At 45.3% G+C, this 15181-nt stretch overlaps 1 protein-coding gene across 2 annotated transcripts in view; it reads right to left on the bottom strand.

Annotated features, from left to right (window-relative positions):
- Window positions 1–2448: 2448 nt before the first annotated feature.
- The window catches only part of Diras2 (DIRAS family GTPase 2), a 31374-nt gene continuing 18641 nt past the window's right edge, over window positions 2449–15181 (bottom strand). The window contains 1 exon segment of one of the 2 annotated variants that reach the window (NM_001169578.2): window positions 2449–6406. In NM_001169578.2, coding sequence (NP_001163049.1) covers window positions 5771–6370 — 600 coding nt within the window. In that variant the 5' untranslated portion in view covers window positions 6371–6406 and the 3' untranslated portion in view covers window positions 2449–5770. 2 annotated transcript variants of the gene reach the window in all.

Raw genomic sequence — 15181 nt, 5'->3', positions numbered from 1 at the left:
GAAAAGGAAAAGGAGATTTGGGTTTTGACGCTGGCTGGCTGGCTGGGAGCCATCTCCAGCTACTGGCCTGGAGAAGTTCTTTCTCAGGAGGATATTGCGTGTGGAAGGCTCACTCTGGGACAGTGCAGGGCTGTCTCTAGTTGGTGGGCTTCCTCAATTAGAAGAGATGCTTGCTTCCTCGTTTCAACCATAGTTGAGGGAATTTGGCAGATCACTCTGCCTCAGCCATAGCCCTAGTCTCTCTCTCTCTCTCTCTCTCTCTCTCTCTCTCTCTCTCTCTCCCCCTCTCCTGAAAAGGCTGTACTACCTATAACAGAAAGCAACGGCCCTGTTCCAAAGACACTATAAGGCTCATTTACTCAAAGGTGATTAGAAAAAATAATCTCAATTAAGAGGAGTCTTCAATTCTCTGAGTGTTCTGGGCAATTTAATTCTCCGCTTGACTTAATTAAGCTCTAGCCAGTAAAACTTTTCCATTTCCATTAAAACATTGTGTGTGTGTGTGTGTGTGTGTGAGAGAGAGAGAGAGAGAGAGAGAGAGAGAGAAAGAGAGAGAGAGAGAAAGAGAGAGAGAAAGAGAGAGACAGAGAATATGTGTATATGTGTATATATGCATTCTTAATTTTGTGAGCCTAATTTAAGTCTTCTTTGATAAGTCACCAAGGGTGCCTGGAGATGACTGTTGTGAAAATAGTGTCTTGCCATCTAGGGATACACGGAACTCCATGCTGTCAGATGTGCATGTGCGTGCATGCGGGTGCGTGTGTGTCCGCACACATGCATCTTACATTAATTAAAACTGGAAGGACATCTCTTGCTGCTTGGGTGGGGTGCTCCTAAGTCTTGATACCTTTGTATCACTTCATCTTCTCAGGGAAGTCTGATAAATAGCAGCCAGCACATCCTTACGCTGTTGGGACCCGCTCGTTGGTGACTACCTCAGTAGATGGGAAAGGCTGGATAAAGCAGCATTGATTATGAAATGGCGAGGGCCAGTTGAAAGGCCGACAGGAACTGGAAGGCGTGGTGTGCAGACAGCATGGCCAGAAAGCTGCTCAAAGGACTTCTAAAATGGGAACGTTTCTGTGCCTTTGTATTTGCACAGAACAAATTCTGCACCGCAGACCTTGCTAAATAGTATGTAGCCCAGGGATTTTGCCTGCTTCTGCTGAAGGCTCACATGTGGCAAGCCAGCACCCAGGGCTTTCTGAATAGCATTAAATGAACCCCATGCCCACCCTGCAGATTCTGGCAAGCCCCAGTTTGCAGAAGCAGAGAGTAGAAGCTAGCCATAGTCACTCAGTCAGCAGCAGAGTCAAGGCTATCTTTCTGGTCTGTTTCCTGGTTTTTTTTTTTTTTTTTTTTTTTTTTACAACATAGGCTTTACTTCACAGTCTGTGGAGGTAGGAGGAATGGAGAGGTGGCAGGGCCCAAGGCTGGAAGCAATTGCTAGGGGCTTTGTCCTTAATTGCCTGAAGGGAGAGAATGCGTAGAGCTGAAAAGAAAGGGAAAAACTGTCTTCTCTGCTGTTTAGTCGGTGTCTTTCCCTCCTTCTCCCTCCTCTGTCCATGCCTGAGGCATCAGCCCTCACTTCCACCCAGGGGCAGGAGCAATGAGAAAACTTTCCTAGGATATCTCAAGGTAAGCTTGTTACTATCCAAGACAGATTTAGAACCTGCAACCCTCCAAGGCCACACGACTGCTACTGGCGGAGCAGCGGGTCCACATCACACCAGCCCGATCAGCCCTTAAAAATCGGAAGCACAGGGCTAGGGAGATGGCTCAGTCAGCCAAGTGCAGAGTTCAGATCTTCAGATACTCACATAAAAACCCAGACATGCATGGGGTAACCTGACTTTGTAGCCCTCTATGTCATGCCACAATGTGTGTGGCTTGAGTAAAATATATATCTGCTAATATACATAATGTGTGTGTATATATATGCCATATATGTATACATATACATATACAAATACACACAATATATACATTTATGTATTTGTATTATGTATATGTATACATATATATGTCATTCCCTAGAGTTTGAAACTCATCAATTTAAACTTGAAAACATTATCTTCAGTTTTCTTTTTTCTTTTTTGTTTTAAGTAAGAGGTCTTGAGGCAGAAGGCGTAGCTTACTTGTTAATATAGGTGCTATGCAAGCATGAAACCCTGAATTGGAACCCATAGCCCATAGGTAGTTGTTGTTTGTTGTTATTGTTTAAGAAGCTGGACCTGAAAAATAGGGAGATGGACACAGGATGATCCCAGACACACTAGTGTAACCAGCGATCCTCACGTCCCGGTGATAGACACTGTCTCAAAACAACAACAACAAACAAGATAGTTGGCTCCTGAGACATGACACCTGATGTTAACCTCTGACCTCCACAGGCTCATACACGCACATACAAGCTCACACACTAAAAAAAGCCAAAACTCCAGACAGGGTGCTGTAACTGAGCTTTATTGTAACTGGTTCCACGGATTGGGGCCATGGCTGCCGCTAGAACCTTATACAAGGTGATTCTCATAACCATAGAGTTATGTCAGACATACCCAAAGAAAAAAAAATGGAACCGGAACAGCAAGGGCCGGCGGAAGTGGGAGCATGTGCCGGCATCTCGCATGCTGATGCTCGCTCTGCAGATAGTTGGTTTGACACAAGGTCTTTGTGGGCTACTGAATCCCAGGAGGTGTCCTTCCTGTAGGAGTTCCACATGCCCCTTTGGCTTTGGGTATTTCCAGACAGCTCGTGTAGGAGCAGAGCTTTACAAACTTGGGGGGGTGGGGGTGGGGAGGGATATCACAGCGCAATTCTAAAATATTTAGTACATTTTGTTCTACAAAGGATGTTACAAATAGTGAGACCGATATACTAGCATGTGGATATATAGAGATTAGGTATATACAATTTACTACTTTATACCTCGAAAGTGCAGGAAGATAAATTACATTATATATATATATATATTGGTTTGGATCTAGTGGACACTTGGATATATTGCTCTTGTATGGACTTAATGCATTGGATGCGTGCCCATGGCTTGTCACTGAATGGAGAGGGGACCGTTGGGGATTAGGGAACTCATGGAGCCCCGTGCTTAACCCCAGAGTGCCATCTTCAAAGCAATATTTCAAGTTTTATAACGAGCCGGGGCTGGGTCAGGAATTTCCAGCCCCGTGTGCAGTGTGGGATGTTACCAAGAGGCCCAGCTTCCTGACTTGGGATGGGACCGAAGCAGAGCTGAAAGCTGCTGTCCTCGGCCCCTGAGTCAGAGGGAAGCTTGCCCAAAGGTGACATTAAGATAGCTACCCAGTGCTCAGCTCGATCTACAGAACACAGTGTCCCAATGAAGCCTGAGAAGGGAGGCTTCACTGACCTCCCTCCCATCCTCTAAACAAACAGGCAGCACAGAGAGGAGCAAAGACTCTGAATGGAACTGTAGCAAGATCCTCCTGCCAATGAAGACTGAAAGCCTTCGGGATCCGGAAACTGACTGACGGGGCTGAAAGAAACTTGATGTGTGGTCACTGGGGACGGGGAAGCATGTAGCAACACTCATGTCAAAAGCGTGGTTACAGTCGGTAGGACAGACAGGATTTTACTGCGAAGGGACCACCACAAACATATATATCCTCTAGGATGTGTATATATAATGTATATAATGTCACATCATCCACAGAGCCGTGGTCTTTCCCTCGCTGTTCCCAATCCAAAATGGCAAGCTGATATGTTTTCTCTGAGAGGAGAAATAGAGCAACAAATTAAAGACATTCTAGAAAATTCCACAACTCCATGTTACTGTGAGGGAATGGCCACTGGGGACAAACAGGGATGACGGGAGAGGTTCAGAGTGGGTCTGGAAGGGGACACAAGCGCTCCAGGCTCTTGCTTGGTTCCCGGACTTGCTCATTTCTCAGGGTGGCTGCTTGCCCAGGTAACCCCAAGGGTTTTGTTCTAGAAGTCTAAGGAGATGGGAAGATCGTTGAGGCATATGGTTTTCTGAGGGACCTCCCTGACCCTCAGCATATCACCAGGGTGGGTTGTGGTTGAAAGAGCAGAGAGGGCCAGACCAGACAAGGGGACTGAATCATAGAGGTCTGAAGGAAGAGAGGGTGTTTGAACACAGTGTGCTTCAGAGGCAATGGTGGAGCAAGAGGCCTACCAGAACACCCCGGCATTGGGACCTCTGCCCACTGGCCATGAGAGTACTGTTTAGGCTCACACAGTCAGTGCTACAACCTCCTCTACCTGCTGGCTGGTCAGTGGTAAGATGGCTAAGAGAGTGATCGAACTGGCACCAAAGACCAGCATGGGTTTATCCTACCGTGTGAAACACCTTCTCATTGGCTGTGTACATAAGAATTTCCAATAATCAGAATCCAGCTGGACTCCAAGATGGGAGGCAAATTACATTAAAGCATGGGCACTGTGCCCAGAAAAGAGAGACTAGACCAACCTATCTGCTGCTGGCCGCTGATCCCTCAAGCAGCGGCTGGGGCTCGTTCTAAGGAATATGGGGTGCATTCAATGTCCTGAGGAGAGGATTTCTTCTGGGGTGCATGCGGAACTGAGGAACTCTTCAGGACGTTTAGCAAGGTTGAAATTGAGAGGAGAAGGTTTACCGGGAAGTAGACGTACTCCCTAGCAATCTACTTCCGGTGTAGATAAATCGTTAAAAACACAGTGAATAGCGTCCGTTTCAAAGTATTTCGTTAAGTCGCGGTGCACAGCATCTACATGCTTGTGTCGTCTAGAAAAATGGATGTGCTTCTGGTTGTTAGACGCTCTTGGTTGGCTGGTTCCCAGCTGGGTACACATGGAGTTATTTAAGACAAGAAAACCATCTTGGGGGGAGGGGAAGAGGGAGTCTAAAAAAATGCCTACTTTTATTTCCTTTTATTTAAAAATCAGAGGGCTGGAAGAAGTGGCAACCCTCGAAGGTCAAAAGGAGGAAAGTTCACATTTCTAGAACCCTCAAAGTATAGCACACGCACACGCGCGCGCGCGGACACACACACACACACACACACACACACACACACACACACACACACGGGCGTTATTGCGATGTTTACATGATGTCACAATGTCCCGACTCAGAAACCGAAGAAGTGCTGACACAGCATCGTGCCACAAGTGGCCTTGGCATTACAGGTGAAGTGTATACTCCTAACAGGCTGACACGGTACTTGCTAAGAAGGCTTTGAGGAATGAGGGGGCCAACCCCCTCAGTGTGTGTCAGTAGGAATGGCATGAGCATCACTTAGATGGGGACTGTGGTATTTAATCTTTAATCCCACTAAAAATCCACTCATGGGAACCGCTGGGATCCACGGGTTTCTCACTTCCTTCGACTGCCTGCTCCTCCCCCCCCCCAAAGATGTTAGTGGCTTCCAAACTAGGTTGCCTGATGTGGGGTGGTACCAGTAGCTATGTCACACGCACATGCATTACACAGTACCCTCAGTTTCTCCCGGGTCCACAGCTCTGAGTCCCCTCATCTTCCAATGGCTAAAGCCCATTCAGGACTGGCCTCCGCTCCCGGGGATGCTAAGAGCTTCCCAGATTCTGCGTCTCCTGAGGGGTGGGCTAGTGGGGCGTGTGGAATGCCTCTTAAGGACATTTGCAGGGTGTGTCGCAGCCAAATGCAATGTTTAACACACGGGCATCGGACATGCTGCCCTGACGACAGTGGGGTTCACAGAGGGGAGGAAGAGAGAGGCCCTGAGGGCAGCAGCAGCTCTTTCTGCACAAAGGCCTCTCACATGACCACACACTTGCCCTTGAGCTTCTCCTTCCTCTTCTGCTGCTTGCTCTTCTTGCCATCGATCTGGAGGCTCACGGTCCTGCGCTTCTCCAGGTTCAGTAGCTCCTGAAAGAGTTCCTTGACGTTGTGGTTGAGCTTGGCCGATGTCTCCATGAAGGCACACTTCCACGTGCGCGCCAGGGCCTCCGCCTCGCTGCTCTGGACCTCGCGGTTGGGGCTCTCGTCACACTTGTTCCCTACCAGCATGATGGGGATGCTCTCCACATCCCCCTTGATCTCGCAGATCTGCTCATAGATGGGCTTGAGTTCCTCCAGGGACTGCCGGCTGGTAATGGAGTAGACCAGGATGAAGGCGTGGCCCTTGGAGATGGACAGCCGCTGCATGGCCGGGAACTGGTGGCTCCCGGTCGTGTCGGTGATCTGCAGCGTACAGATGCTCTTGTCACAGCTGATCACCTGCCGGTAGGTGTCTTCCACAGTTGGGATGTAGCTCTCCCTGAAGGTCCCTTTCACAAACCTCAAAACCAGGGAGCTCTTGCCAACGCCACCTGCCCCAAACACGGCCACCCGGTAGTCATTGCTCTGTTCCGGCATGTTGCTTCAGAATTCCAGCTACTGACCAGGAGGTACCTAGCAGAGGAAGCAGACATTGAGAGAGTTAATTTGAAACCCCCCAAAACACAGGTTTTGCCTTCTTTTGCTAAAATTTAAAAAATGAAGTGAATAAGTTTGTGCTCATGATTTCTACCTAAAAAACACTCCCGATTACATTTGGCTACTTCCACAATTCAAAACCCAAAGTCTCTTGATTAGTCCTGTTTCCCGTAAAGCAATCGGTCTACTTGGTAGATAGCTGAAGTCGGTCCATTCTTCCCTATTGACCTTGACTCTGAGCATGTTTGCTAACATATAGGCTTTTTGCCCAGGAAGAAGATAAAGAGCCAGCCTGAGGCAGACAGAATGAAGGCAGACCGTGGGTGGTGAGGAATCGTCATAGGCGCTAGATGTACATACAAAGTCCCCACAGCATCACGGTAGCATCGTGGTAGCATTGCATACACAACATGCTGGGCCCAAGAATACAGTGTGACAGGGCCATAGCGGTGGCTTAGTGTGCAAAGTGCTTGCTGCTCAAACATGAGAACCTGAACTCAGATCCTCAGCCCCCAGGTAAAAGCCAGGTGTGGTGGCACATGTCTGGAAGCCCAGCACAGGGTGGGGTGGTAGCGGAGACAAGAGGATCCGTGAGCGGCTAGCACAGCTGAATGTGTGAGCTCCAGATTCAGTGAGACACTGTCAAAGGAAGGAAGGGAGGAAGGAAGGAAGGGAGGGAGGGAGAGAAGAAGGAAGGGAGAGAGGGAGGAAAGAAGGGAAGGAGGGAGGGAGGAAGGAAGGGAGGGAGGAAAGAAGGAAGGAAAAGAAAGAAAAGAAAAGGGAAGGGAAGGAAAAGGGAAAACGTGAGCATGCTTCAGTTGATGGGCCCACACTCGTATGTATATGTGTCACATAAATTGAATTCAACAGATTGGGAAAAAAGAGAGAGCACCAAGTTGCAAACAGAGAGTGGAGCAGGAGTCAAGGGAGTCGGAGTGAGGGATACATAATTGTATATATGTATGGAGTTCTCAAATAATACATTTAAATTATAAATAAGTGATTAGAGAGTGAAAGAGGAAGATACCCAATGTCTAACTGGCCATCCTGTGAATGCACACATATGTGCATGTACAGTCTAGCACACATGTGCACATGTATGTATACAGTGCATACAACACACACACACACACACACACACACACACACACACACACACCTGGCTTGCTTTCTTTTCAAAATCCAAGAGGAATAAATAAGCAAAGTGAGCCCCACCCCACCCCGCCCCCAGTGTATGGAGTTACATATATTGAATGTTTCTGCTTGCAGTCTACAACTGAATATATTGTTTCTGCTCCCAGTGTATGGTGTTAAGTATATATACTTAATATATATATATTTAATATACTTAAATATATTTAAGTATATAAAATATATATATTTAATATACTTAAATATATTAAGTATAACAGTGTTTCTGTTCCCAGTGTACAGCATTACAAAGTATATTGAATGTTTCCACCCTCAGTACACAGCGTTAAGTATGTAGAATGTTTCTATCAGTCCGTGAAATTATCAACCTTGTAGAGAAGTTCTATCATTATCATTGTTGATACACTGGAAACAAGAGACAAGGAATTCTATGTCCCCAACTTCATCATCATGGAGAGACATCATGACCACCCCCAGGCTGTCACCAGGCAGGCCTGGCCACCTTGTCTCGGATGTCAGCCAACACATAGTATAAACTGTGTCTTCTGGGTAGGAAGACTTAAGTGCTAACTAGGAAACTTGCATGTTTTAGTCACTGACTCTAAAACAAGTACACGATTTATCTGTAAAAAGTCCTAAGTATTGACATTATGAGTACAGTGATATGAGGTATGTATATTAATGTCACTAAGATTGAATCCAGTGAGATCTCTGCTCCTATGAGCATTACACATTAACATAAAGGATGTGTAACTATACTTCCTTCGTGGCTGGAGAAATGGCTTGGTAGTTAAAAGCACATTCTGTTCTTACAGAGGACCCAAGCATTGTTCTCAGCACCCATGTCAATTGCCCACAGCTCCAACCCCAGGGAAGCTGGTGCCTTCTTCTTGAGTCCGCTGATTTCTGCGATCACAGGCAAATACCCACACATCGACACACATGCATAACCAAAGGTGCTTAATGAAAAATAAAAGATTTTAAATGTGCTTTCTTCCTTTACAAACCATCGAATACCTTCTTAGACAAAGAAAGACACACCTTACACAAAACCATAGAAAACTAAACCACACCCACCATTTTAACGCTAGAATGGCCATTATGTGTGTGCATGTGAAGCATATGTGTGACCACTATTTGGTTGCAGGCAAATGGCGTGCTGACACTTCACTTCCTTAGGTTTTGAGTCACTACGGAGCAATAGCAAGTATTGCTGGCCAAAATAATTTTCAGAGTCCAGTAAAAAGCTGTCAACTGTAAGTAACTGAGGCAGGAAGTGGGTTTGTGCCATGAGATCCTCTTCTGACTATGTCCTGAATGTCTGCTTATGTACTGAGTCAGCTCAGTTGTCTGTGTTCTGGAATGTGGTAGATAATACCAAACAACTTGTGGTGGTTTGAATATGCTTGGCCTGGGAACGGCACTATTAGGAGATGTGGCCTTATTGGAGGATGTATATCACTGGGAGCCTGGGCTTCAAGACCTTGTGCTAGCTGCCTGGAAGTCAATCTCCTCCCGTCTGTCTTTGGAATGAGGATGTAGAACCCTCAGCTCCTCCTGCACCATGTCTGCCTGGATGCTGCCATGTTCCCACCTTGATGATAATGGACTGAACCCCTGAACCTGTAAGCCAGCCCCAGTTAAATGTGGCCCTTCAAAGAGTTGCCTTGGTTATGGTATCTGTTCACAGCAGTGAAATCCTAACAGAGACACAACTGATTCAATTAAGTTGGCAGTTTTTGTGGAATATACGGTGACTTAACAAACTAACTAAACATAAGCGCTAAAATAGAGCAGGAAGATGTCAGGCCATTAATTAATAGAAGTCTGCTCAGGGGTTTGATTGATTGTTCATGAGATAATTAAGACCAATCCAGGCATGCAGCATATGACAAATTGTCCTGAAATTTAGATTTAAAAACAAAATTCAATGGCATCTTGAATCTGATTTGAAATGTCTCTCTCCAGACTCAGTGTGGGAGGCCCTCACTGTTGGGAGGGCTATGCCCTCGTGCCCTCTTGGCTGGTATTATAACTACATTGCTCCAGATCGAACAGAAGGACCCAGCTATGCACTGACATGTCATTAGATCTGGACCTTCATGTTGCCAAAAGCATGATTGGTCCACACCATAAGAGTTTGAAGAATGGGCTGGCTCATGGGGCCACTATGTTGCATTCTCTCCATAATTCAACCAGCCCAAGAAGCAATACTAAATTACTAGAATCCATGGTTACCAGTGTTTATCCGTCTAGAGAAATATCTACTTTGCTTTGGCTAGAGTCCAGATTGGTGAGAATCCAAGAAGCTACTGTGTCTGCAAGGACCTGAGTCAGGATGTAGCCAAAGGATGTGAAGTGTGATGTACCTCTCAATGGGACAGAGCTGGGACATGACCCCATGTTCCACCTCAGAATCATTTATCTACTTCATGTCCATAAAATACTCCCATAGACCCTACAAACACGGTGTTTACCCAAAGAAACAAAGCAGTCTAAGGCCCCAAAATACAAGAGTTATTCAGTGTGGCCCACACAGCATGTGCTGCTACACAATTACAGAAGGCAGGAGGATCCAGTGAGGCATATGACTCTGTCTGGAGCCCAAGGGACATCTCATGGAAAACTGGGGTTGGACAGATGGCAAATGGATGAAAGGCTTGTTGGTCCCAAGGCAGGGCCATATGGGAAGGAGAAAATGTGAGAAAAACAGGATGTTTGTGTCCCTTGGCATCTGGGGTGGTTGGACATGAAGAACTGTGTGAATTCTAACAAGGTGAGAGTGGGGGGCAGGTGAGCTTTATGGGGGAGCTGAATAAAGAATAGAGAATCCAAAAGACAAAACAGAGGGTTGGGGATTTAGCTCAGTGGTAGAGCGCTTGTCTAGGAAGCGCAAGGCCCTGGGTTCGGTCCCCAGCTCCAAAAAAAAAGAAAAAGAAAAAAAAAAACCAAAAGACAAAACAGAAACCCCTCAAACTGGTTCATTCCACATGCAAGTAATTAATTTCTCTTTAGCTAAGATAGTTCCACCAATGGATGGGGAGACTCAACTTACTAAAATCGGAAATAAAACGGGAGACAGAATGACTGGCCTCACAAAAATAAAGACTGTAAGTAATATGATGGGTTCCTGGCCTCCTGTGTGCCAATGGGGTGGAAATATAAAGGGGAAGGGAAGGAAAATCAGATAAATGGACTCAAAAATTAAAAATAAAACCATGAGGGTCCTCCAAGGTGTTAAGCCAGTAGCCAGAAGCTACCTTAAGAAAAACAAACAAACGAACAAAAACCAGGTCTAAGTAGCTTTGCCAGTGAGTTCCACAAACCCTTAAAAGAAACAGTATCAATTCTTCATAAACTTTTACCAAAAAAACTAAAAGAAGAAATACTATTCCTTGTTCTTTCTTGAGTCTCATGTTATATTACGTTGATAGAAAAACCAGACAGATGTCCCAAGAAAACTATATGCCAGTATCTCTTGATGATAAATAGAAAAATCCCCAACCGAATAATATGTCCTTGAGATCTTTGCTGTATAAAGAGATGGTACGACATAACCAAGTGGCGTTTATACAAAAGGCAAAATACTTCACACTTGAAAATTAAATGATGGAAGGGGGCCAGCAAGATGGCTTCGCAGGGAAAGGCACCCGTTCTTGAGCCTGATGATCTGAGTTCATTCTTTCAATTCCTGGGATCTACATGGTGGAAGGAGAGACCTGGCTCCTGTCAGGGATTGCCGCCATGTACATGTCACAGTAAGCATAATAGACGCACAAGCACACATGCGCAAGCGCGCGCACACTCACTTACACATACCAGAAATAAGAGGAAAACTCCTAGGACAAACAGTGCACTGTGAAAAGCTCGGAGTGGGTAGCATTAAGGGTAGAGGCTAAATGTGCCTCCCTCACAATGGGAGGAAGAGGAGGCACTGATTCTGTCATTCCCAGCCTGTGCTCAGCCAAGGAAATTCAGGCACAAACATGAAGCAAAAGCCTGCGTCAGGTTCACGCGTGTCTTCTAAAGAGCTATGTGTTAAAGGCTGTGGAACCTTTAAGAAGTGAGGTCTAGTAAAAAGCTTGGGGAAACGAGTTCTCAAAGGAGATTGAGGGTCCACGATCTGTTTCCCCTTTCTCTTTTGCTCTGACACACATTCCCACTGTGAAATATCACCCAGGCTCAAAGCAGGGGGTTATCAACCAGTCATTGGAAGGACCCCCTAAAACTTGTGAACCAAAACGACATTTTTCCCTTCCTTAGTTGATCACCTCTGGTGCTTGTTATAGCACCAGAGAGCTGACTGACAGGGATGGGGACAGAAAGTATATCTGTGGTTGCCCTGGGATGGAGTGAGTAGATTCTGAGGGGTGAGAGGTGGTTGGTAAGGTATGGGTAAACCCTCTGCCATTGACAATGGTGATGGGGCCAGTCCCGGAAACACACCAGAAGCACCAGATCATGCATTTTAATTATTTTAATTGGGTGAATTATGCCTCTGTAAAGTTGTTACTTAAGAAAAGCACTGATAAAAGCAGTAATTGTCTGTGTGTAATCCAGCGTCTCCTGGCTCTAAAACCAATTCCTAGACACAGAGGAATGGAAATGAGCCCTTTATGATAATAACACATGAAATACAACAGGTTAGATTGTGTTCCTAATAGATAAAGGGACTGGACTTATACTCACAACAGAAGAGCCTGCTGTGAGAAGTCACATGCAGAGTAAATGCATTCCTATGGTAAGCAAGAGCGCTAGGGAGAGTGCACAGGACACAGCCTGATTAAACCTGACAGTTGCCTGCTGGGGACTAGGAAAGTGGAACATCTTGACATGGGGTGGGGGGGAGGGGGGAAGACTGACGTTAACACTTGCCATTACATAAGGTAGATATCTAGATCATTCCCAATAACATTTTTACTCACTTAGAATTAGCATAGAATTAAAATCCAAAGTTTTAAAACAATTCATAAAATTCTAGGGAATCCAGAAGGATCTATCATGTGACTCTCAGGTTGAGGACTGGCTGTGCTATGAAAAACACAGAGAGAGGCTTTGACTGGAAAACTGGGAGTTCTGTGAAGACAAGGTGGGTCTCACTCAAGAGATGCGCTGGTGGAAGTGACAGGGGTAGTTGGGGAGTGCAGAAGTCATGGCGGGGATAGGAGTAGTGAGTATGAGACAGCTATAGACCAGACCAGGAATGTGGAGCTCTCTTTAAAGAAATGTATAACTAAGGAACGGGAAAGGAGAGTACAGAGTCATACAGGACTCAGAGGAGTGGGGAAACTGCACACATTCAGTGCTGGATAAACCATCTGGAAGGGTCTAGGAGGCCCTAGAATCCAGTGCATGTGGCAGGGTTGTCCTTATTCAGAGAAAAGACCAGAGGCAGGGAGGGATGAAGGATGGATAGACAGACAGACAGAGAGATAGAAGGTAGATTGATGGTAGATAATGATAGATAGATAGATAGATAGATAGATAGATAGATAGATAGATAGATAGACAGACAGACAAACAGAGAGATTGGTGATTGCTAGATAGATAGATATGAATGATAAACAGAGATGAATGATAGACAGATGAATGATAGATAGATGATAGATACATGATAGACAGACAGATGATAGATAGATAGATAGATAGATAGATAGATAGATAGATAGATAGATAGATAGAATTAGATAGACCCCAGTATTTAAATCTCTAAAGCTATTTGCCATTTGTTCTAAACCTTGCCATCAGCATTCCATTCTTGTCTTTGGGTCTTTTCCAGCCCCTGTCTATGGGCGCCATGGACAGGATTTCAGACAGGAGTAGACAACAGGACAGGCCATCTGTGCAGGAAAGGACACCTGTTCCCATCACACTCTGCTGACTGAGGATTAATTTGTTGTTTGCAACATTTGAAATTATTTGGATTCCCCACCCCCTAAATTGCTCTCAGTTCCCAATTTCTTTTCATTCAATTCGTCTGCTGCCTTGAATATACTACATGTTTGGGGTATAGATGTGACTGGCAAATTATTTTCAATGGAGCTGCAGCTCCATGTGATTTTAGTGTCCCTCGAGTTTTAATCCCTGGGGGAAGAGTTGAGGGAGTAAAAACTCATTATGACTCTGGTGTTCACAGCCGGGAATTTGGGAAAATGGTTCTGTGAAAGTGAGGTAGCCCTGTACAACTGAACCTGGTGGCATTATAAGGACAGAAACTATGTTACATGTGCATATACGCTATGCCCTTCACCACCTCTGGATGCCACCATCAAGAAGGCTACCGTTAGATGTGCCTCTCTATCACGCACAAGGGCTAAAGAAAATAGCCTGCCTTAGGGACCTCATTATAGTAACTAAATTTTGGTCAGTACAGATGGTATTCCAATGGTTATTCTCAAGTCCTCTCACCTGATTGAATGTCTGCCTCCTAAGGAGTGAAGCCTGCCTATGAAAACTACACAGCAGGCTCTCACAGCATCTACATCCCCAGATTCAACCAACCTCAGATCAAAGATGTCAAGAAAAAAAGATTGTCTCTACTTAATATCCATAGTATACTTATTCATTCATTTGTTATGCTTCCCTAAGCGACACAGTGTAACGATGATTGGCATTATATTGAGTGTATGGTTGAAAGGCTATAGGAAGGTATGTGGAGGTCCTAAGCAAACACTGTCCATTATAGATGAAGGGCCTGAGTACCCTGGGATACTTGTATTCTGGGGAGGGCCGTTTTCTGAGACACAAGAAAATCAAGGATGGGGAGTTGAAACTAGAGATAAATGACAGAGCCTGAGAAATTCAGCCTTTGAAAAGGCCCAATCACTTAGATTCCTTCCCTGCGAATAACACCCACATCCTGAGCTCAGAGGTTCTCATGTCTCCTGCAGGGTGAACACACCCCCCCAGAAGGGTTCCCCATTGCTCATCCGTGGTACTCACTCTCATTATAACTCTTTACATTGTAACATTATCCCCTTTCTTGTTTTCTTGTTCAAGGCAGGGTCTCACTATGTAGCCATGGCTGCCCTGCAACACACTATGCAAACCAGGCTGGCTTCAAACGCACAGAGATCTGCCTGCCTCTGCCTCCTGAGTACCAGGACTAAAGGCGTCCCATGCCAAGCTCACTGTTCCGTTTAAATGTTTCCAAGATGTTCACACTTGAGAGCCCACCTGAGCTGTTCATAAAAAGCAAACAAGCAGTGGCTTTGAGTGATATTACAACACGGAAAAGGGGTGGTTTTGCAGGAAATTTGAAGACACGGCTAAGAATTTTCCGAGTAAGCCATATTTTGTTGTATTATAATATGGACTGAGAGGATCTTGTGCAGCCCAGGATGGCCTCAAACTCGGTCTTCCAAGTGCTGGGATTTTTTTGGAGAAAAGTCATATACTACACCCACCCATCCCCACGTTTTACACACACACACACACACACACACACATATACATACATATGCATATGCGTATGTGTATGTATATACACATACACATATATACATATATGTGTGTATATATGTATATATTTGTACACGTATATACATATACATGTATATGCATGTGTGTATATACATACACATATGTACATATATGTGT

The sequence above is a fragment of the Rattus norvegicus genome, chromosome 17 (assembly GCF_021556685.1).
Source record: "Rattus norvegicus strain SHRSP/BbbUtx chromosome 17, alternate assembly SHRSP_T2T, whole genome shotgun sequence".
In the NCBI taxonomy this organism is placed as follows: Eukaryota; Metazoa; Chordata; class Mammalia; order Rodentia; family Muridae; genus Rattus; species Rattus norvegicus.
Note: the sequence above shows the minus strand (reverse complement) of the source record. Positions and strands in the feature narration are given on the sequence as shown.